This window comes from Camelus ferus, chromosome 27, assembly GCF_009834535.1.
Source record: "Camelus ferus isolate YT-003-E chromosome 27, BCGSAC_Cfer_1.0, whole genome shotgun sequence".
Classification (NCBI taxonomy): Eukaryota; Metazoa; Chordata; class Mammalia; order Artiodactyla; family Camelidae; genus Camelus; species Camelus ferus.
The window spans coordinates 11,924,328-11,947,095 of record NC_045722.1 but is presented as its reverse complement, the minus strand read 5'-3'; the positions used below and the strand labels follow the sequence as shown (position 1 = coordinate 11,947,095).

The following is a 22,768-nucleotide window of genomic DNA, read 5'->3' as shown; positions in this document are numbered from 1 at the left end:
CTGTTTATCTGTAACAGGGAAATAAGCATCCCTGTGACCCGTGTAAGATAATCCTGGTGATTGCCTCCAAGTGCGAAGACTTCAGGCCTCAGAACAGCCTCTCCAGCTTCCTCTCCTTTATGCAACCCTTTTAGTTAACTTCCCAGTAGGGAACTACCTATTCCTACTACTGCCTTGACAGTCCCCATTTTTACCATCCTTTTGTACCTCAATAGTCCCTTGGCTGGCCTGGTATAACAATGGTTGGTCCTGCCCTAACTGCCAGGTGCTTCTAAGAGCAAGATTGTAAAACCTTCCAACGACAAAAAGAAATAGAAAACTATTTTAGGATTATTAAGTGTCACAGAATATTCCCCGTCTTCCAGCGTCTGCTACAGGATTCTCTCTTCACCCAGACTTGGCTCTTTTATGAGTCCCCACACTCTTCTTTAATCACCTTCCTAGAAAACTACCACTAGCCTGCTAGCGCTACAGAAAAATCTTCAGGAATGAGAAATTGTTTCTGTTTCTTAGAACAAGAAGAGTAAGAGCCTAAAATATACAGGAGAAAAGAAAAAAGAGAAAGCCTCTGCTGGTGCCACAGTCATGGTAAGTTGCTGACAGTAACCATTAAAATGTGGTTGTTGGTGAACCTTGAAAATACTATGCTAAGTGAAAGAAGCCTGTCACAAAAAGACTACATATTATATGAGTCCATTTATACAAAATGTCCAGAAAAGGAAAATCTGAAAAGACACAAATTAAATTAGTTGTTGCCTAGAACTGGGGAGTGCAGTGAGGTACTGGAGAAACTGGGAAGGTGCCTGCTAAAATGGGTGCAGGATTTCTTGGGGGAGGGTGAAAATGTTCTAAAATTGACTCTAGTGATGGTTGTACAGTTCTGTGAATATACAAAAAAACACTAAACTACCATGTAAACAGGTAAATTGTATGGTATGTGAATTATATAAAGCTGGGGAAAAGTGCTTGTGCATGGCTGCTTCTCGGCTCATGGATTTTATATGATCAGGTGGAACATCTTTCTCTAAACAAAAAAAAATACGTGCTTTATTCAGGAAATACCAGAAAATCTTGAGCTTTCTTTAAAAATAGAAATAGCTTAGGATAACCATTGTGGAGGAACTGGTTTTAGGAAAAGTTTATGTCTCTCTCTCTCTCTCTAATGTAACAATTCCACTTTTAGGATATAGAAATTATAAAGGCCTATATATATAGGATTTGGGGGTGGGGGGGATATGGCTCAGTGGTAGAGTGCGTGCTTGGTATGCACGAGGTCCTGGGTTCAATCCCCAGTACCTTCATTAAAAATAAGCAAGCCTAACCCCCCATAAATAAATAGAAAGAAACGGCCATTTAAAAAATAAATAAAATTTTTTTAAAGGCCTATGTATAGAATGGTCCTAGCAATGTTGTATATAAAAATGAAATATTGGGAAAACTTAGACACCTACTAATAGAGGACTGGCTAAATGGGTTTATAGTACATTTATACTGTAGAATACTATGCAGACATGAAAAAGATACAAATCTAAAAGTTCAGATGCAGAATTCTCTCCAAGATGTTAAGAAAAAAAGATGAGAACAATGTCCTCATCTGTAGTTTTTTTTTTTAATACAGAAACATGTCTGTATTCATAAGAAGTGTATGGAAGGATCTACAAGTTACAGTTCAAGTTGAAGGGAAAGAGATACAATCCCAGCAGTGAAAATTCATATGTAAATTAGAGGAAGTAGAGCTGGTGCAGAATGGGCTCACTGTTACAAGAATATCAAGTCAGAGAGGCAACCAAATTTCTCACAACAGTCCTTCCCTTGGCCAGTCTCTAGATAACAAATATTTAGGAAATAAATGGAAGGATTTGCTACAATCTCCACTGGCATTTAGGTCCTTTGATGAGACTGTGAAGTACCACTTCATTACTGGTGTATAAGTAAAGCTGCATTCGATTGGAAAACTGACTAGCTTCCCCCCAAAGCCATGAACAGTTCTGTTACTGACAGCTTCAGAGGACTTCAGAAACCCTTGAACCCAAAATTTAGGTCTTCTCTTCTTTGCCCTGTAGGCCAGAGTTCTTCGGGAAACCAAGCCAATCCCTAATCTCATCTTTGCCATTGAACAGTATGAAAAATTTCTCATCCACCTTTCTAAGAGATCCAAGGTAAACATACTCTATTTTCTACCAATTCTGTGTACACTGTGAGAGGACCTGGCCTGAAGCAGCACAACTACAATGGGGCAAAGAATTGCAGTTCTTTTCTGTTTCTTTGCTATTTCTGACCTGATGGCCCGAAGCCACATTCATGTGAGGAAACTGATGGAAAAGGTCAAGTGGGTGGTTGCTTACTTTAAGTAGGAACTGAAGGGCTTGTCAGAGATGGCTGAGGCTGTCCTGGGCAGGATCTATCAGCAGGGAAACGTGCCCGGTTTGTGATCCTGCCACAGGTGAACCTGATGCAGCACATAAAGCTCAGCACCTCACGGGACTTCAAGATCAAAGGAAACATCCTGGACGTGGTTCTTCGAGAGGATGAGGAGGATGAAAACGAAGAGGTCAGTGCCTGCGTCTGACTGGAGTGGAGCAAGCCCGGCCACCCCTTCTAAGTGGTTGTCAGTAGCCTGTGTATCTGGGAGCAGCCACACATTAGTCTCAGAAAGGGCCAAAAGGTGGTCAGAGATGAAGCTGAGCATTCTTAAGAGAACGGTTATAAAGCTTGAACCATATCAAGTTGCCCAGGCCTGTACATTTTGGGTAGACATTTCCAGAAAGGGGCTGATGAAAACAAGGTCTTACTGCAGGTCTTCTGTGCCTTTTTGAACCACTGGAAAATTATGAGCCCGCACATTCTGGCTCAGAAACCAGTTTACTTCCATTTCTATCATTCCCTCCTTCAAAGTAGGGTCACTCTATGGTTAGCTCAGGTAGTCATGCCAGTTTCCTATCCTCCTTTTCCCCCTCTGGCAAAACTAGAGGAGGAGGAACAAACCAGGTACAGTAGTACTGTGAACCCGACTGAAGCAGGACCCAGTGTTTCCTTGCCTCTAGCATTTAAGATTTCTAACACCTCTGGTTTGTCCAAAATAGAAGTACCAAATCAGTGGCCCATTCTCATTTCAAAAATTGGAAGTTTACATAAAACACCCCAGCTTTCTAGCTAGCATCTCAAAAATTTTGAACCTACATTCTTTAGTTTATTACTCCAGGCCATAATGCACCTGGCCCCATCCACTCCCTCTGCCTACTTGGCACTTGAGTTCAGGGGAGTTATGTAGCATTTTGATGCCCCTTCTCTGTCATCGTGTCCCATCCATCTCCCCAGGTGTAACAAAAGTCCAAAGGAAAGCAGGTAGCACTACCTTACTCTACTGTAGAGGTCTCCCCATCCTCAACATTAATTTCTTCCCGTGGGTGGGGAAGGGGAGAAAGCATGACTGACACAGGCTCTGATGAGAAGATAAAGGATTTTTATTTCCACTGCCTCTGAGCAGGTTTATCACATTAGAGCATTACGTTTTTCCCTCTTCTAGGGCACTGCATCAGAGCAAGAGGGACAGAACAAAGAACCAGCCAAGAAGAAAAAAAAGAAATGAAATGCCTGAGTTAATGCGACCTTTGGGGCTTCTGCTTTCTTTTTACCCAACAAGCAACAATGCCCCGTTGTCCTACAGCCTGCACCAGTGTTGGCATCTTGGTTCTGAACCCACTGAACTCAACTGCACCTTTAGTTAGAGGCAATCATTCTTGGCAGGTCCTGCTACTGAAAAGTGGCTGGCCTTAGGCAAGCCCTTTTGCAAAAAGCACAGCTGAAAGCCTGAGTTTAGGAGCCTGCACCGCCCCAATGAAGCTCCATGGGAGCAAATACAGAGCCTCCAGGCAGAGCTATGGTCCAGGCTGGCTTCGTTTTTCCAAGGAGCCTTTGGTGAGTTCAATTATCTGGTAAATATCCAGCGCTTCACCTGAAAAATAGTGCAAATTAGTTAGGATGTCTCCATAAGAACTGTAACTAAGAGCTCAGGAGTGAGAAAAGGAGCTTCATGCTAAGGTCAAAAAGGACGGAAGGGTTGAGAGTAACTGCCAGGAATGGTTAAGTTTGTCTTAGATACACTTTAAATAGAAAATAAGTTTTCTAATTTGTCATTCAAAGCACAGTTTTTTCACCTAAGAATACACTTTGACTTTATACAATAAACCTTTAAACATTTCTGTTGTGGATGCAAGAAGCCAGAGTTTCAAATATTTCTTCATTTTACTATGAACAGCTTTCTAGAAACACATCCTTTTGTGATTTTTAACATCACATCATACTCACTTTGGACCCAGGGCACATTATAAACTGAAATAGCCTCGTACACAGCACAAGGAAGGGGCGTCTCTTCCTCTGGTGCTCCAAGCTTCCTATTGTCCAAGACCACTTTCTAGACTACCTCATATCCCACACGTAACAGGCAACACACGTGTTGTGCTTACCCTGGGGAATCCCATATCTCCTTTCCATCCCAGTTGGGTTGGAAGGGGTTTTACAATCCATGGTCACTTCCTTCCTGAGGCACTGGTCAATATCGACTGCACTGAAAAAGGCGACTGACTGGGGCAAGTCGTTCAGACCCAGCTTATAGGCAAACATGCACCTGAAAGAGACCCGATCTCTCAGTCGTGTCCTCTGTGAAAAAGGCCCGTCACTCCAAGAGAAATTACTTGGTATCCCTTAGGGCAGGGCCTCCACACAACCAACTCTGTGTTCACTTAGAGAAGAAACTGAAGGGCCAGCACTGCCCCTTATCCAGCAGCCAAATACGTCCCACTGATAACATACAATTATGGGCTCAAAACACCTTTTTTCCCCCAGTTTGGTACACTTTATTGGGGTAAAAAATTTCTTCCAGTTATTGGGCCAGAGTTTGAATATACAGGGACTTTCATTAGCTTTGTTAAGGAAATGATTAGGAGGGCAGTGGAGACAGTGTTGAGTATTGTAAACATTCATTATTTACCCATTAATCAGGACAGATCACGGTTCTCAAACTGGTTCTGAGTGGCAGATCAACATGGAACTGTAATATCATTTAACCCAACCATATAAACTAGGAATTTTACTATGTAAGGAAATGCAACTCAATATATTAAAAAATGTAAAATACTTTAAAAATCACATTTGAGTTACCTCAATAATAACATTTTCTGTTAGAATAACAAACTTCTGGCACTTAATTAACATTTACAAATGAAAGAAAAACATCTCGATTTTCTATGAATTGAGAAAAGCCTCTCATTTGATTTTCAAAACAGGAAGGTGTGTTCTGCAGGGAAGCACAATTTGCGAACTACTCTGACCTTCCCCTGACCTCTCCTATCTCCTCAGTGACCTAATCTTAGTATATGACAAAAAAAATCTCTTCTAAATGTTGAGAACAGTCTTTTTAAGACTTCTACAATTTTTTAAAGTTAGAAGTAAAAGCAGAAACATTTATTTCCAGGGAGATTAAAAACTCAGATCATGCTCAGCCCAGTCCAAGCCCCACACATCTGGCTTGTGGCCAGCCCAGTAGCCCCACCTACCTGGTCAGGAGGTTGGTGATCTGCAGGGCAAGGGCAGCGCGGTAGCGGTCCTCCTCCCGCACCAGGTAGCGCACCTCATCATGGATACTGATGCAGAAGCGCCCATCGATGGCAAACTCCTCAAACAGCCACTTCATGGCCACAAGCATGAGGTGTAAGTAGTCCACAGCGGAGCTTTGCACCACCCAGTTCACACGGCTGGTCATAAACTGGAGGGAAGGTAGGCACAGGCAGGAAGGATTAGGCCACAGAGCAGTTCACTTTTGTACAGGAGCCCGGCTCTCGCTGTGACCCCTCTCCCCATGTTCCAAGGTAACAAGATACCTCCCCCTGGACGGCAGACGGCTCCAGGGCTCTGCTGATGCGGCAGCCCAGCACTGGGGTACGTGGTGTGTCGGACATGGCAATGCTCTCCAGCTTGTTGAACATTTCTGACTCTGTGCCCCCCATCCATGCTCGTTCAGCTACCACCTCCCACTTCTTCCATCGTGACCTGGGGGACCAAAAACAAAGCTCAAGCTTTTGTCTTTCAGCATCTCAAGAGTTAATAAAAGCATCCCAGCTCTCCTTGGGGCTAGCCTGGACCCTCTCCATCCTTAATGCACAGAAGGTTCTCACTTTCTTGAAGCTTCTTTCTGGATCTTGCGCAGATCCTGCAGGGAAACCCAGCCATCCTCAGTCCTGTCCACGGGAAGGTCCAACTCCCTCACCAGCCATTCGCCATCATCTGACAGCCGATACCTGGGGGGCAGTGTCAACAACGGTCATTCCTGGGGAATACATCCTCTGTGCTAGGCGTGTCCAGTACCACCTCACTCCCATTTCCACAACTACTTGGGGTCATGCCTCTCCCCCTACAAGCTCTACTTCAGAGGGGGACACAGGCTCACAGATGCTAAGTGACTTGCTGGGATCACACAACCAGGAAGAGGTGGAGCCCAGATAGGAACCGAGGACCTGTGGGCTACACCGTGGTAGCCCAATAAAGGACAGACCCTAACACAAAAGCCATTACTGTTACTATTGTCCTAGTGCCTTAGACACTGCACTGCCCAATGACCAACAGATGCCATGTATGAGTCCAGGAGGACCACCCCGGACTGCGGGGGAGAGGGGGTAGAACAGGCTGCTCCTCGAAGGGGAGAGGACATTTAGAGAAGCAGAAGACAACATACAGCCAGGCCTAGCTGACCCTTCTCAGTTCCCACTGCCCTAGACTCCCAGCTTCATTCAGTGCAACTTCAGACATCACCAGGCTCATTCCCTAATGGTTCCAGAGCCGTCTCACTCACCTGTTCAAATTATGTCTCGGTCCAGACTCCTCTGTGAGGCCTTCAAATGTCTCCACAACTAAGGCCCAGCTTCCTCTGCCATCACTGCCCTCGGCTCCATCAGCACACACTGCCCACGGTGCACGCCGCCCCAACCCCACCGCATCCTCTCACCTACTCCGGACAACACTCAGCTCTCCTTTTCCGCATTATCCTTCACTTTCAGTCTTTCATGGGGAGGTCCGTTAATTAAATGTGGGCACTTTATATTATACCCAAGCAAGTTGTCAATGTACCTCTCCTCCCTCACACTTGATTCAGGACCCCTCCTAGGAGCCGGCTAAGGCCCTGAGCATAAAATAGGTACTATCAGAGGAAGCAAACTGGAAGCCTGGTAAGGCGCTCTCCTACAGCTAAGTCAGTTTTAAGTCTCTGGTTTCCCACAGCGCCCTTCTGTCAGCTATCTTTTACTAAACCACCTGCTTCACTCGCTCTCATTCCCTGTAGGCATGTGAGTGCAACCCCCACATTACTGTTTATTCTGCATGGCGAGAGCTGTCAGCCTGCTACCACTTGGTGACAGTATAACAAAAGTACAGTTTTAACCTTATGAGGAAAAATGTTTGACTATTAAACAAACAAATGTTGCAACCCAAGGACAAACCATCCTGGAGCTAAGTCACAGAGGTCTAGAGGGAGAGGGGCCAGGTGAGGGCTCAGGTAGTGGGAAGAGGTAGAAAAGATCAGGGTGGTAAAGGTAGGAAGGCAAGCCTGAGGCCCTGGGGGTAACGGACAGGGGAGGCACACTCACCGGCGGAGGCCCTTGGTGACCGCATACATCTGCTGGGCCTTCTCAGCTGCTTCCTGCCGTGTGAGCCGGTGGTTGAACTGCATCAGCAGGCGCTCAGCAAAGGGCTGCCCTGCCCCGTAGATGCGGCCATAGTTGAAGACCTTAGCGTGCTCACGGCTGATGCCCACCGTGGCAGCGGTCTTACTGTGCAGATCGGTACCCCTGCTCTTCCTGCCCTGCAGTGTCATCCATCCAAAGGCCGTACAGCCTGGGGAGCGAGGCAGGAGTGAGAAAGGAGGCTTCAGAAATATTCTCCCCAGCGAGGCATCCGGCTGCCTCCACGTTGCTCCAGCCCTGGCTCCTGCTCACCATGCATGCCGGCAAAGTGGGCATCTCCAAGCACAGCTGCGATCCACAGCTCCTGTGAGTCCACATCAGCACCCACGAGGACGTAGCCGGGTGGGGCCTGCACCATGGCCTTCAACTCACTGCCTACTCGGTCAGGCTGCAAGAAGAGTGAGGTCAGGCCCTACCTAGATACTCCAGTGAGACTCCTCTCGCCCATTCCTGGAGCCTGACTAGACAGAATGCTGGGGCCTTTCCTCAGGGGCTGGTTTTAGGGAAGGCCAGACAGCACTGCCCCAAACTCAACTCCACAGTTCCAGGGGCGGCTGCCTAGCAGCAATGGGAGTGACAGGCAGAGTCCCTGCTCCATGCCTGGCCAGGTCTAGACTCCACAGTAGCTGTGCCTATCATGTCTTGTCAATGTCTGGCCAGGAGCAGGTGCCTAGAACACCTTTGCTGAAAAAATGTTATGAAGCCAGACTTGAACTTGGGTTCTGCCTGACCCAGAACTAAGGTTCCTTTCCATGCTCCTCAGTAAAGGCCCTCCAGAACCCCAGTTTCTGGAGACATAAGAGAGGTGGGGACCAGAGGTACAGAGGACACATACCCGGGCATTGCTGGCAGTGAGCCACGTGGGCTCCACAGCCCGTCGGGTGATGGTGCCGGCAGTCACCACCTGGGGCAGGATGGCCCCATAGCGGCCTTCCTCATCGTAGTTTGGGTGCCTGGTGGGGGTGATGGGGTGAGGGAGTGGAAGAACATGAGTCTCAATAGCTTGCTTGGGTCCTAGGACCCACCCCACTCAGTTTTCCTGTTCCCACAACCACTTGCCATGCCATACCTGGTCACAGCACGGGGCAGAGCCGACCTGGGCAGCCACACGACCATCTGGGAGCTGTGGGGACAGATTGCTCAGTACAGCCATGGGGAGCAGAATCCATTCCCCATCAAAACACAGCCCTCATCTGCCCAGCTTTGGGGGCTGCTGTGCCCCCTCCTTGCCTGGCATCAACTCTCTTCCCACTGACCTGACTCAGGGTGGGCCCTGGCATCTACTATGCAGGAGCTTAAGCCATCTGGCAACTGGCCAGGCATCTGAGGCAGCTTCTGCCCCCATCCTGGAGTATCCATGGGGCATCCAACACCAGCCCTGCCACCAATGCCTCTTCCACGCTCAGGGTAGACTTCACCAACCCATCACATCACTCAAAGAGTGTGCTGCTGGCAGCTGCAACTGCCTTGGAACTAGCCTTCGATCCATTTGCCATTCCCAGCCACAGGATCCAGCTCCCAGCCCCCAAGAGAACTTACAGGCTACTATCCCTTCATGGGAGGGGTCTTAAAGAGCTGAGAGGGGCCATTGAGGTCCTCCATCACCAACTCTTTACATACAAGGAAACTGAAGCTGGAAAGGGAAAGAGACTTGCCTGTGGCACGAGGACCACAAGTAGCTTGGCCTCAGATCGCAGCTGGGCTGCCCCTCTACTTCAGCACAGGCTGAGTCAGGGGCCCCTGGGTGGGAGGCAGGGGAAGGGAGTCCCAGGACTGCAGTAATTGGCCAGGGGCACCAACAAGCAGCATGTCTCTGCCCTCCTGTGGTAGCCCACCTGATACGTTTATGGGCATTCCTCCAGAAAGAAATCATTTTGTTGATTTCCAAAGCCCGAGGCCCACTGGCACCTCCTGGGCCAGCCTGCAGGGTGCCGTCCTCCATCTTCGGCAGGAAGTCTTTTGCAAAGGGGCTGCCCACATTGTAGATGTTACCATCCTGAAGAAAGCAAAGGAAGCAGGGGCTAGAGGCACATGGCAGACCTCTGGCTGGGGAACCAATGCCCTGTACACCTGGTCTCTGCCACCACCATGCCCCTCACCACCCATTTTTCAGAAGGAAAAGACAGGCTCAGAGAGATGGCGATATCTGTCTGAGATCACACTCTGCCCCACTACTTACTACCATCATTGCTGTAAAAAAAAAAAGCAGTCTCCCGGTTTGAGTCACTAAGGACGCCTACTGTGGGTACTGAGCACAGCGAGGACACCACGGAACAGGGCATGAACCAGGACACACACCTTGTGAGGCAGCTTGAAGAACCAGCAGCCAGGGATATCCACATCGTTGTAAGGTCCGTTGCCATGGTGATAGGCTGGCTGGCTGGCTTTTGGGCCACCAGCAGCAGTCTGTGGAGGCCACACACTAGATCAGGCCCTGCTCCAGCACCTGCATTCAGCGAGGGCCATGGGGTAGGAGGGTGGGGAAATGGGCCTGAAATGGTGAGCAGGTAAGCTATGAAACAACAGGATGGACAAGCTTCCTCCTTGGCCTCCAACAAGTGTATGGCCACCCAAGGGTAGGGCAGCAACTCCCAACCCCCCAAGACCACAGAACTCTCTGTGGGGGAAAGAGCTACTTGGGCACAAGAGGAGGGCCCTGCCACCCAGCACCCACCCAGAGAACCCCTGAGCAGGCGCCCAGCTCACCAGAGCTGGGGGTTGACCTGGCACCGCCACTTGCAAGTTCTCCATCTTGGCCTCCACCTCCACTTCTAAGCAGCCCATTTCTTCCACCTGGATGGGCCCAGGTACCAAGGGAGTGAAGCAGGGGGCTGGGTCAGCCCAAATCCACCAGCCCCTCCCTGCGACACGCAGACAGCCCAGGACAGCCTGGGGTAAGCAACTTAGCACATCCAGGGCTCCACCCCCACCCAAAAGGCTGCTCCTTCCTTGAGGGAACAGAGCTCCCTCCCCAGAGCTCAGGTTCAGAGCCCACCCTCACCGTCTGCCACATGGTGCTGCTGTCGGTGAGCAGGAACTCCTCCACCAAGCCCACCTCCTGTGGCTCCAGCTGCTGCTTCCCCTGTTCAAGACAGTGCTTCCTGTACAGGGACTCGATGGCTCTGGGCAGAGAACAGCAGCCTGATTACTGGGTGCTCCCTCCAGGCCAGGTAGCTCGCTGGGGGCCTTCCACGGTTCCCTTTGTATAGTCCTCAGAGTCAGCTCTGAGGCAGAAGGGAACAGCACTTTCCCTGGTTTACAGACAGGGAGTGACAAACTGAAAACAGCAGCTCAATGATGGCAGGCTGGGTTTGAGGCCTGGGCCAGCTCGAATCCTCTAATCACAGAGCCACCACCTCCCCAGGAAAGCTCTGGGAGCAGAGCAATGGGAAGTCAGGGCCCGCGCCCTGCCCCAGGCTGGCTCCTGCCCGCTCATCCAACCTTCGGCTCAAAGGAGCAGGGCTGATCCCTGCCTCTTTTGTCCGAAGGCCCCACTGGTGGTTCAGGCTGCTCTGAGGAGCCTGGACTCTCAATTCTGGGCCGCTTCAAGTGCTGTGGCTTCTCCCCAACACCTGTCTGTCAAAAGCTCAGGGTCTGTGACCTCAGACAAGCAACCAACCTCCCGAGGCCTTTGTTTTGCCAACTCTAAAATGAAGATAACCATCCTTCTCGTGAGGCTGCTTAGGGAACAGAGGAGGGACGCACTGTAAAAGGTTTATTAATGCAGAATGTAATCAGTGCTCAATAAATTATACTCAAAAAAAGGCAACCACACCCATCTCCCTTATGTCTTCCAACAGCCCTCCCTCTCTGCATGTTCCTGTGGGGGCAGCTGTGCTGCTGGGTCCAAGAGCAGGACCTCAGTCCTGCCCTCTCCAAGCACCACGCCCTCAACCCCTACAGGGCTCTGAGTCCCAGAGAAAAAGGGCAGCCAATGAAAAAAGAACGAGAACCCAGACTCTCAGACCCAAGCTTGTTCCACTAGTCTGAGCTGCTGGGCTTGGTCTCTCCAGCAAGGGGAGGGGGTCCCTAGAATCCAACCCCTTCCTCCCCGAGCCAGAGCCTCACGTGTAGGGGCAGGCCACCTCAGTCGACGTTAGGGCAGTGCCTGTGGGCACCTTAACCAGGTTGTCCCGCCGCCCAGGCACCAGGTAGCCCCAGCCATGCCGCTCCGAGTAGTGCAGAGGGAAGCCGTCCCAGGTCAATGCCATGAGTTTAGGTGTGATCCGCATCTGGAGACTGAGAAGACTGGGGCCGGGGGTCCATGCAGGGTCATCTAGCCGGGGACAGAGCTTCCGATACCACCTATGCTCCACCAGAAGAGAGCAGTGTCATAGCAGTGGGGCGAGAACAGCATGTGACAGCGGGGAAGGCTCTCTCTACCAGGACAATTCCCCATCTACCCTCCAAGGCCTCAGGGCTTTCTGATGACCTCAGCCTACAGTTGCCATCCCCTCCCCCTGGGATACAGCCAGGACCCCCATGGAGTGCCCTAGAATAATTCGAATATCTCAAAAGCAAAGATCCTATGTCAGCCCCATTGTTCTATTTAGAAGCCAGGACCCACAAGCATAGCCCAGGGCTGGACTCCTTCCCAAGCTCCATTTCACGCAGGGAAACTGACCAGAGGAGCAAGTAGATCTGCCCTCCTACCACTGCTCCAGAGACACACCAGAGCCATCAGAGCTCATCTCTCACGTGCTGTTCACCAAGCCAAAGCCGGGGTCAGCAAGTGAGGTGCCCAGGGCACAAAATTTAAGGAGGCCTCACTCTCGGGCAAATGCAAAGTTGGCACCCTGCTGTCCACCTCGGCTGCCCCTATTTTCACAACTCTGCCACTCCATGGGGCTCGAATGAAGGGTCACCTCCTCAAGGAAGCCTTCCTTGATTTCCCTAGGCAGAGTTAGGCGCTGTCAACACTGATCACTCTTCTGTCTCACCATAGATATAAACATCAGCTGTGCTGGCTGGTCCGCACAACTGGCTCCTCTCTGGGAGAAGCTACTGGAAAGGAGGAGTTATATTCCTATTCGCACCCTCAGTGGTTGCTGGGAGGCTTAGTGCACTTGTTCCGAGTAAGTCCAGTGACCAAGGGATCAGAGCAAACAAGTGAGAGCAGGATTGGAAAACGGCAGGAACAAATGGCAATAAGCTAGTAAAGGCCCAAATGCACGCCATCCACTGTGCTGGGCCCGGAATAGGGGTGTCCCACGGTGGAGAGGTAAGGGTGGCCTTTGGACATGTTAGGGGGACAAGGCTCACCCGGGGTGTCCAGGAAGGTGCTGGGGCCTCTTGGGCAGGAGCTCTGTGGTCTCCCTCAGCTGCTCCAAGCAGGCGCGGGCTGTGACATCTCGCTGAAACTCCTCCTCTTCACTGGGGGGGCCGGGGTCTGCACAGGGTTGGGGAGGACAATCAGGACCAGTGAAAGGTCTCTAGGAAAGACCTGCCCAGCTTACTCAACTCCAGAAGGCTGGAACGACCCCTTCCAAGGGATCCCCGGGTCCCAGGACCTTCCCAGGCCCATCCCTGCCCCATCTCCCACCCACGTTCCCCACCTTCCTGATCCTTGGGATCCCCAGAGGCCCCAGCCCCCTCGATGGGAAACTTGCTGGCTGCAGCCGGCTCCTTCCTCTTCACCTTCTTTGCCTTCTTCTGCTTAAACTCCTGCAGGTCCCACTCCAGGTCCCAGAGCCAGGGATCTTCTTTATACCTGCACAGCCAGTCCATCAGGGCAGGGCTAAGGCCAAGCTGAAGGCCAGGCCTCCCACCTGCTCATCCTCTGCAGGGGAATCCTGCCCACCCAAGGCCTGGCTACCTCTCTCCTGAGAGCAGCTGGCAGGCATCGTTGGCCAGGTCCATCAGCGACTTCTTCATCTCCCTCTGGAGCTCCTCATAGGTGCTCTGTGCCTCCACCAGGTAACGCTCCCAGTTCTGGTTGACGGGCAGGTAGGAGACACCCATCTCCAACATGCCGGCCAGAGTCACCGGGTGGGGACACCTTGAGGACAAACACCAGGACTGCCATAAATGACCACAGGAGGCAAGGCTTTGACCCACTCCCTGAGCCAGCCTGGCAAGCCTCAACCCAACCACTCACTTGTCCAAGAGACAGGGGTTCAAACCCCAGCTCTACCACTTCCCAGCTATAAGACCCTGGGTAAGTCACTTCATCTCTCTGAGCCTCAGTTCCTTCATCTATAAAATAGGAATATCACCCTATCCTTAGGATCACAAAAATGAAAATGGCTGCCATATACTGAGTAATGACTAAGTGCCAGGCACTGTGCTAACAAGCCCATACACACAAAAGATCATACAAGAACCTCACATCTGGGGCAGTCAGGCACATCTGTGTATGTTTCACGGATAAGAACACTGAGGCTCAGAGAAACCAAGTAACTTGCCCAAGGTCAAATGAGCTGGATACTATCAAGACTGGAACCAGGTCTGGCTGACGCTTACGACTCTGACCACATCATAAGACTGTCTCACTAGTAAACATAACCAAGAAGGATGTGAAGCCCCTAGCTCAGGGTGTGGGCATAGAAACGGCGCTTAGCAAACCAGGACCATGCACGTGAAACAAGCACAGCCTCAGTCCTCCCCTCCAGGGCCTCTGTAGAAACCCCAGAGTCCAAGGTCCAGGTAGCCATCACTGGACAGAGGCTCCATCCTCTCAGCCCAGAAAGGCTAAGGCCCCAGCCTGAGAAAGCCCGTCACCACCTGGTTACAGTGGGCCCAGGTCCCGGGAACCCACTGACCCCCATGGGTTCCCAGAGGGGCTTTCCCTCACCTCTCCAAGAAGAGCGGTAGCTGCTGCTGGAAAACCTCATAGGTGGCCCACACGTCCTGGGCACAGTACTGCATCAGGTCCTGGCACAGGCGACAGGAAGGCACTGGGTGGGCAGCCATCCCACTGCCACCGCCGGGTCTCAGGGTCAGGTCTGTCAGCTGTACTCCCCAGGGTCGCTAGAGGTCTGCCATGGCCCACTTCCCCAGAGCCCCTCTCCACCACCATACCTGGAAGTTCTCACGGATGTCCTTCATGCTACCCTTGACAAACAGCTCACGAGGCTCCTTCTCTAAGGGGGACCCCCCCACATAGAGACTGTGCACGTCCGCCAGATTATTGACACTGCTGATGTCCAGCCAGTCCCAGGATGAGATCTGGAGGCCAGAGCAAGGGCCACAGCAGATCAGCTTGGCCTCAAGCCAGACAGTCTGGCTGGTGAGAGGGTCCCAAGCACCCTGCTCCAGTCTCCCCGTGTGCTCTCACCGCTGGGCCATTGGCTTTGCTCTGGGATTTCTGGCCTCGCTGTGCAGGGTGCCGGGCCTTGTGCTTGCCCTGCCTGGCTGCCATCCACAGGCTGCGCTGGAAGCTGCTTAGCCCTGAGATGGCCATGTGCATGCTCATGGTGTCCAGGAAGCGCATGCGGGAGCCCTGAGGAGGGGAGAGGCTGCGGCTGAAGAGCCAGCCCACCACTGCTTCAGTGCTTTGGCCCACCAACCCTACCTCGGCCTCCCCTCCACCCAGGAGAGGCCTGCCTTCTCAAATTCTAGCCACTCCTGAAGATGCAGGCCTGGCTCAATCCCAACACACAAGTCCTTGCCAGCATCTAGCAACAGCTCTGAGGGGCATCTTGGGAAGACAGTGGCCGAAACTAAGCCTTCCAAATGATGAGGCTCAGCCCCCAGCCCCAGACCTGCCACTCACAAGCTCGGCGGCCCTGGGCAAGTCACCAAGGCTGTCTGAGCCTCAGCACCCTCAGCTAGAGGCCAAGGCTGCTCTCAGCTGCCCTGCCTTTCTCCTACAGCACTTTTCATAAAATTAAGAATTGCCACAACTACACACCAGACATGGTTCTGAGTGTTTGCCATGTGTACTGTTCAAACCTTCCCAACAAACCTATGAGGTAGTGTATTTTACAAATAAGGAAACTGAGGCTCAGGGATGTTAAGAAGCTCATGCTGCTCATCAGTGGCTGAGGCAAAATGTGAGCCCAGGCTGTGGGTCCCGGAGCCTTCAAAGACCCATGCTAAGCTCTAAAATGCCACAGAGATAAGGGCCATTAGTACTGTGACAACTCAGGTCCTGTGCCAGGCAGATCCTAATGACGGAACAGCTGGCACAGGGACCAGAGGCAGGGCTGGTCAACAGAAGGCCCTGTCACTGCTACAAAGGCAATGGAGGTACTGGCCAGGAAAAGCAATGCCTTCCCTCACCACTGAGATCAGGGCTCTTAGCCCACCCCACGCCAGAATCTGCAGTTGGCCCCAGGAACCTTACCTGGATCAGGTACTGCTCCCTGATATGTGCTCGGTCAAAGCAAACATTGTGCCCCACCACTAACTGCTCCTGCCAATCCCGCTGGGTGGGGCCGCCAGCACTGGCAGGGACCTCCAGGGGAATGAGGTCAGCCGGCGACAGCTGGCTGGTCCAAGAGTAACGCTCTTCCACCAGCCGCCGGCTGCACCAGGAATACCTGAGGGAGGCGAGAGACAGGCAGATTCAGCTTGGAGGCCCTGAAGTTCTGCCCCACAACACCCACTGCACACCTACCACCACATGCCAGCTCCTGCACTAGCAGCTGGGGACACAAGTGAGACCAAGGGGTGCTCCTAACCCTCACAGAGCTAGAGCTCAGGTGGGGTGGTTTGGGGGTGTGGGGCTGGGGGCAGGGAGGAGTTACAAAAACTTCTTTACTTTTCAGCTTCCATAGACAGAAGTGGAGCTAAGTGCCCCAGCACCAGGAGTCCCGGACAGGCGTTCAGCCTGGGCCACCGAGGGGTTTATTAGGTCCAGGGTTCACCAAGTCTATACTTGGCTCCGAGGTGTCTTGATAAACAGTATCAACTCCTCGTGCCCAAAAGCAAAAAACGGCTAATGTTCAAAGTACAAGTAAAGGAGAGAGGTGATTATAAAAGAACCCAAAGTGGAATTTTTTAATTGAAGTGGCAAAAAAAAAAAAAAAAAAAAAAGACAAATGCTGCACACATGTACAGGATGAATCATCTGACAGCTGAAAAGACTCTGAAGGACAAAGAGCAAATCATGCACCTTACAGAAGGTGCTATGCCTCTGAGCAACCACCCTCAGTGAGAGACCAGGGAAAGTGCCAGAATGGAGGAAATATACGCACATGTGCTAGGGGTTGGGGTAGGAGGGACAGGGAATGTGTGCTGCCTGTTGGGGGCCTGACACTGATTCAGGACAAGGCTGGAGTCTGCTCAAGACCCATAAGGCTAAGTGTGGGGAAAATGGCCACTGAGCAGAAGCCTTTTGCAAACCACAGATTACACCAAAGGGCCAAGGCCACTCAGCATCAAAGTGAGTGACGAGGCCATATGTGTGGCCACCACAGCTGCGAAGGAGCTCCCTGCTTCCCTTATGGAGGGGAGGAGGGGTTATCTGCCACAACAGTTACAACAAACATAAAATGAGTTTCTCTGTGGGAGAAGGCAACCAGCAAAAAGAGGTTCCCAGCTTTAAACCTGGTAAAATCTAACTCACACTCCAAATGGTGGGAATATGTTCAGGGACTCAACCTGAAACCTCCTCCCCTTCCAATTCAGCACCTCAAAGCCCTTAAAAACAACACAGAAGTAAAGGCTAAAGAATGTCAAATATCTGAGGCCAAGGTGATGACAGGGGCTTGAGCTGCAGTAAAAAGCCCAGGTCTGCAGCTATGCATGAGAACCATCTGGGTAAACTGAGTTGTGATAAAAAAGAAAACCAAAATGCAAACACCTTTGGCAAATTTAAGATGACTCAGAACCAATGCCATTAACACTACACTTTTCCTGTGAATCTTAGATCACTGGTGACAGCCTGTGCAATGTTCCCCTGATCTGATGACCAAAGCCCTTACCAGCAGCCTTTGGGAAGCTGTTCTATGAGCTGTCCAAGGCTTCCCCCTCCCACTGGAAACTGCAGGCTGCTCAGGTACCCAGGTACCTGATGTGATGCAGCCACATGGCAAGGATGTGCTCAGGTCACCCATGCCCCCACCACAGCCAGGCTCCCAGAAGGAAGGCCCTAGTAGGAGCCCAGGCCTTAGCATGACTTCTGCCATCTGGCAAACTGAGCAATGTCCCCAACACCACTAGCAAGAATGGAATGAGAATGAGAGGAGGATGGGAAGGACAGGGAGAGAGAGGAAAAAGAGGTGGAAAGTAGGAGGACGAAGAAGGAGGAAGAGAAAAGAAAAGGGGGACTTCAGGTAAATTGGCCAAAAATGACCAAGAGATCAAAATATGCCTTTCTTGTCACTTGTTTCCTAATTTCCTTTCAGCCACTACAGCCTACTTTACTTTCTCAAATGATGGACAGTATCCCCTCTATATTGACCATCAAGTTACAGAGTAAGCACTGAGATGCTCCTCTTAACTGGAACTAAATCAACAAAGAATCATCTAGTTTTGCTCTTTTCAGCCATTAATGCCTACCTTATCTATTTAGCCATGTTTTCACCATTTTCAACTGCATATTTAACATTTCGCAGCTTTCTTTACAAAGATGTAGCTTCCAATAGGAATAAAGAAACTGCCAACTTTTTTGCTGGCCATGCCTGAAAGCATTAAGGTTGTAAATAGTATTTTAATCCTGGAATGAAGAATAAAAAAGGGGAGAAACAGTACTGCCATCATTGTTTGAAAAAGAAACTTGGGTAGCACTTAGAAAGTTATTTTAAAGGAAAAGAGAGATTGGATATACCTTTTGGGGACCAAAATGCCTGCATGCCTGCTTGGGAAGCTGGGGGCATGAAGCAGTGCTTCTCAGCTGGGGGTGGTGTGGTCAGGGGACTGCTATCTGAGATTTGGAAAGGTTGGAGTTGAGGGCGGGGGTGGATTTGGTCTGGCATTTAAGGGAGCGCCTGGGGATGCTGTGTCTTACACTGCCTGGGACATTCCCGCAAAAGGGAGAATTCTCCTGCCCAAAATAACCAATAGCATCCCCAAATAGAAACACCATTCAAGTGTCCTGGACTAACTCCTCAGAAAGCTATCAGGAGAAGGGGTAGAGGCACAAATCGAGGTGATCTCAAGCTCCTCTCCCAGTCAGTCTCGAGCGCGACACTATCCTGTGATTCTCTGCAGAGCCCCTATCACCACCTGACATTTGCTTAGGTGTAGTTTACTACCCATATCTTCCCACCAGAAAGTAAGTTCTGTAAAAGCTAGGGTCAAGCCTATCTTAGTTCATTACTTAATCTACGGCCCCTGGAAGAGCACCGGCCGGACACATAGTGGGAGCTCAGCAAATGTGCACTGAACCAAACTATTAAGCTGGGCCCCCTACGTGTGCTAAAATCCCCTGACCCCACTCCCTACTCACCAGGCCGAGGGGGATATGGCCACCGCCAACGTGGGGCAAGTTCCCTCTGCCAAGCAGACCTCCACGTCGAACACCAGGGCCCGCTCCTCGGGGATGGCCACGGGTTCGGCCTCCCCCGCGGGGCCGTACCGGGTCCAGCCCTCCGCCCAGGCCCAGCTCGGGGGCCGGGGGGGCAGCTGGGCCTGCAATAGCAGGTTGGCCGCCTCCAGGTAGGGCAGGCTCTGCTTCTGGGCCAGGAGGCGGAAGTGCTGGTCCAGGCTGCCCCCGTAGAGGGGCGGCAGGCGCAGCTCCACGTCGGGCAAGGGCGCGGCCGGCTGCCCCCAGAGCCCGTGCTTCTGTAGGTGCTCGACGCTGCGGCGCACCGCGGCCTCGCCGGGCATCTCCCCGCCGCGCCCGAAGATTTGCTCGTGAAGCCCTCTCGAGAGCATCTGGATGTGCAATGGGTTGTGCCGCAGCTGCCCGTCCTCCGAGGATGACACTTGCTGCTGCTGCGGCTGCAGCTGCGCGTCGCTGGGGCCGGGGCCGGGGGCGGAGCTGGAGACCCAACGCCCCGGAGCTGGAACCGGCCCTGGCCCGACGGTGGCGCCGGCCACCTTCCTCCAGAGCAGGCGGCTCATGGTTGGTGCAGGGAGCCCCCCGCTGGGAGTCAGGACACCTGGCTTTGGACTCCAGCTTGGCTGCTTTTACTGGTTGAAAGACGTGGAGAGAGACAGGTCCTGTCTCTGTTTTCCTGTCAGTGAAACGGTTCTGACCATGCCTGCCTTCCACCCACAAATCCTAAAGGAGATAGATGATACAGTGTTACTTATTAGACACGTTAACACGTGTCATATTAACAGCCATCGTTTCTTGAGCACTCACTGCGTCCCAGGCAGCGTGCCAGGCGCCTTTAGGTACATTTTCTCAGTTAATTATAAAACAATCGGGAAACATCAATAACCCTCCTGAGAAAACTGAGGTTCACGTAGGTTCATCATGAAAGGCGAAGGTTAAGAGTGCAGACTCTGGAATACGACGCGGGTTTGATTCCCGGCTCTGACTCTTAAGAGATGTGTGACCTTGGCCAAGCTCCTTAGAGCCCAATTTCCTACTCTGTGAAATGGGGTTACTGATTCTATCACACAGGACTGCTGTTTGGGTGACAAAGGGCGAACGTGTCGCGCGGCCTGGCCCTCAGCAAGTGCTAGGCAAATGGTGGCTGCCGTCACCGCGACCGCCGCGGTCAGAAGGCCTAGCGCCTTTAGGTGTCAGCGCCCAGATTCGAACACGCCGGGTGCGCCGCCGTCCCGCAGGGCCCCCATCCACTCGCAGGTCGCGGCCCAGAGGGCCCAAGGCGCCCTGCAGGGGGCGTCGGCAGTGGCCCCGCGCTCTCGGCCACCCGGCCGCTCGCCTAAGCCCGGCGGCGGCGCCGCGGTGCGTCCTGGGACGAGCCTCCGCCCAGCTCAGGGCCTCGCTCCCTGACTGGAAAGGGAGGGGCCGCACCGCCGCTCAGCAACCTGGCCTACCCGCCACAGCCGAACCCGCCGGAAACCTCAGTGCGCCCGGCGCTTCCCGACCCCAAGCTGGCGACGCGACGTCTCCCTCCGCGCGGCCTCTGCAGCCTCAGGGTGGCTTGTGGCCTTCACCGGACTAGTCCGCCTCACTGGCACTCGCAACTTCCCGTCTGCTCCCCGCTCAGTCCCGCGGCTACCCGAGAGGCAGGCGGGAGACTCCCGGCGCGACCAATAGGAGAGCTACAAGTGGGCCGGTCCGCCCGCGGGGGGGGAATGGGACTTCCGGGTGGGCACTCCCCGCGGAACTCCGGGAACCAAGGTCCAACCTCCCCTGCTCAAGAAGTAGGTGGATTGGTCCCAGGCAAACCAGTGGGCGGTAATAATACTTTTTAGATTATCCAAAGAGCACCAGCTCTCGAGCGGCCGCGTGGCCTAATGGATAAGGCGTCTGACTTCGGATCAGAAGATTGCAGGTTCGAGTCCTGCCGCGGTCGCAGAGGGCTGTGTACGTTTTAGAATTTTCTAAAATTAAGTGCTGGGACAGTAGGAAACGCTACCGCTCACCCCACGTTGAAATCAGACAACACCCAGATCTGCGGAAGTAACGGCCCCCACCCAGTACTTACTTGCGAAATTGCTCACCTTCGGGCGCATATCCCACGCTAGTGACGGAAGAGTGGGGCATCCTATGTGGAAACCCTGATTTTAAATCAGTTGATACGTGGGAATGATTGAGATTCGCATCTGAACAGATGCCCCCACCCTCTCTTCATCCTGGGCAATTCTGATGGGTAAAAATGCTGCTTTTCGTTGAACCCGAATCTGCCGCCCACCGGCATTAAGCCCTAGCCCAAGCGCGTCCAGCTCCCCAACCGCCAGCCTGGGGAGCCACCAGTGGGGGCCTTCTAGGATTCGCGGTCTCCTGTCTCTGCATCCACCTTCTGTTGCTCCAGGTACCTCAACAGCTCTGCTTTCTGAGCTCTGTGGTTGATAAACTGTAAAGTGCCTGGCAGAATGAGGTCCCTGTGGATAACGAGAGCCTGGGGATTAGATCCTGGAGACCCAGCTGCACAGATGAGGAAAGCGAGGCTCAGAGAGATTTGAGACCGACCTGAGGACACACAGCTGATTAGGGACAAAATTCAGGCCTCAGTGAAAGTCAGTCCCCACCCCTCAGCCCTTGCGTGTGCCAAGACACGTGAATTGACCTGAGAAATTGACTTCGGTATTTTTCAGGGGTGTGGGTTGGAGATACCCAGGAAAACACACACTTATGCATATTCTGAGGACTGATCACTCCCGGAGAGGCTGAGAGAATCTCCAGACGAAGGCTTGGGAAGGGCACACAGTAACGTGGAGACTAGCTCCATCCATACATTTTCCCTTTATTTTAAATGTATGAACACTGTTCTGGGTGTATTTCGTATAGACACAAATGTGTTTTTGTTTGCTTGTTTCTTTCTTTTGGCAAGAAAATACAATCAACTGAAAATTCATCATTTTATAACCTAGGTTTTTTCCCCTTTAACCTCAAACCATTGAGATTTTTACAAAAATGCCAAGAGGAGAGACTCTCGGCTTAAACCAGGGAGTCTCTTAAGTAGGGGAAACATTTTCATTAATTTTTCTAATATGCAATTTAGCATTTCCCTCAGTTATGAGGTTAGGCAACCAGCCACAGTAGTATTCACAATACCTGAGACTTTTTCCCCAATAGCAATCACAGATACTCCCATAACACATTACAGTTGCTGCATATTTTTCAAAATATTGTTTATACTCATCTGTACTTCAAAATAACAGTGTTGGGACACTACTAGATCTCCTATAATGAGTTAACCCAAATCTCTCTGAGCCTCGCTTTCCTCATTCTTAGATGTCTATAGCACATAAAAGCTAAGCTCTCCTGGCCTAACTGAATGTCACTTCCAGAAATGCTGTTGCCAGGCCTGTCTGACATCCATTGGGAGAACAGCCCTCCACCCAGGTTCAGTGCCAGGGAATGTCCATTCGGATGCCTGCCCCTCCCCGAAGGCTACTTCAGGTCAGTCTGGTACCCTGGAATTAGAATCTTCAACACAGACAAAAGTGATTGACACTGATTCCTGCTGAGGGAGGGCACCCAGAGGCATAAGCTCCTCCTGCCCAGCTGCACTATTTCCAGGATTCTGAGCCCAGCTCCTCCACCTTCCCTCCTGCATTTTTGG

At 51.8% G+C, this 22,768-nt stretch overlaps 2 protein-coding genes and 2 non-coding genes across 7 annotated transcripts in view; 3 read left to right on the top strand and 1 right to left on the bottom strand.

Annotated features, from left to right (window-relative positions):
* Positions 1–4,219, top strand: part of FANCI (FA complementation group I) — a 57,473-nt gene extending 53,254 nt beyond the window's left edge. The window contains exons 35-38 of the mRNA XM_006192571.3: positions 514–588; positions 2,064–2,159; positions 2,444–2,551; positions 3,527–4,219. Of these exons, the coding sequence (XP_006192633.1) occupies positions 514–588; positions 2,064–2,159; positions 2,444–2,551; positions 3,527–3,589 (342 nt within the window). The 3' untranslated portion in view covers positions 3,590–4,219. The remainder of the gene's footprint in view (positions 1–513; positions 589–2,063; positions 2,160–2,443; positions 2,552–3,526) is intronic.
* TRNAT-GGU lies at positions 1,230–1,301 on the top strand. The gene has a single exon. It is a non-coding gene; the product is annotated as a tRNA-Thr (tRNA).
* On the bottom strand, positions 3,442–20,755 carry POLG (DNA polymerase gamma, catalytic subunit). 4 transcript variants are annotated; one of them, XM_032469340.1, is made up of 23 exons: positions 20,574–20,755; positions 19,069–19,845; positions 16,021–16,216; positions 15,010–15,174; positions 14,754–14,900; positions 14,527–14,606; positions 13,549–13,731; positions 13,289–13,443; positions 12,996–13,122; positions 11,802–12,038; positions 10,735–10,855; positions 10,440–10,526; positions 10,032–10,139; positions 9,569–9,729; positions 8,803–8,856; positions 8,569–8,686; positions 7,986–8,121; positions 7,638–7,884; positions 6,174–6,296; positions 5,880–6,048; positions 5,556–5,764; positions 4,467–4,627; positions 3,442–3,955 (listed from the first exon to the last, which is right to left on the bottom strand). In XM_032469340.1, the coding sequence occupies exons 2-23, from the start codon at positions 19,683–19,685 to the stop codon at positions 3,879–3,881; spliced, it is 3,678 nt and encodes a 1,225-aa protein (XP_032325231.1). In that variant the 5' UTR covers positions 19,686–19,845; positions 20,574–20,755; the 3' UTR covers positions 3,442–3,878. The 4 variants fall into 4 exon arrangements, with proteins under 4 accessions (XP_032325231.1, XP_032325233.1, XP_032325232.1 ...); XM_032469342.1 differs by having other exon boundaries at positions 13,343–13,443; XM_032469341.1 differs by having other exon boundaries at positions 20,600–20,751.
* Positions 20,756–20,982: 227 nt separating this feature from the next.
* On the top strand, positions 20,983–21,055 carry TRNAR-UCG. The gene has a single exon. It is a non-coding gene; the product is annotated as a tRNA-Arg (tRNA).
* Positions 21,056–22,768: the final 1,713 nt, after the last annotated feature.

Coding starts and splice junctions, on each gene's coding strand:
- POLG (XM_032469340.1), bottom strand. CDS start 19,685: ATGAGCCGCCTGCTCTGGAGGAAGGTGGCCGGCGCCACCGTCGGGCCA. Junction 10,527..10,734: donor GCAGCACCATGTGGCAGACG/GTGAGGGTGGGC, acceptor GGGCCCATCCAG/GTGGAAGAAATGGGCTGCTT. Junction 3,956..4,466: donor GAGATATGGGATTCCCCAGG/GTAAGCACAACA, acceptor ACTATTTTTCAG/GTGAAGCGCTGGATATTTAC.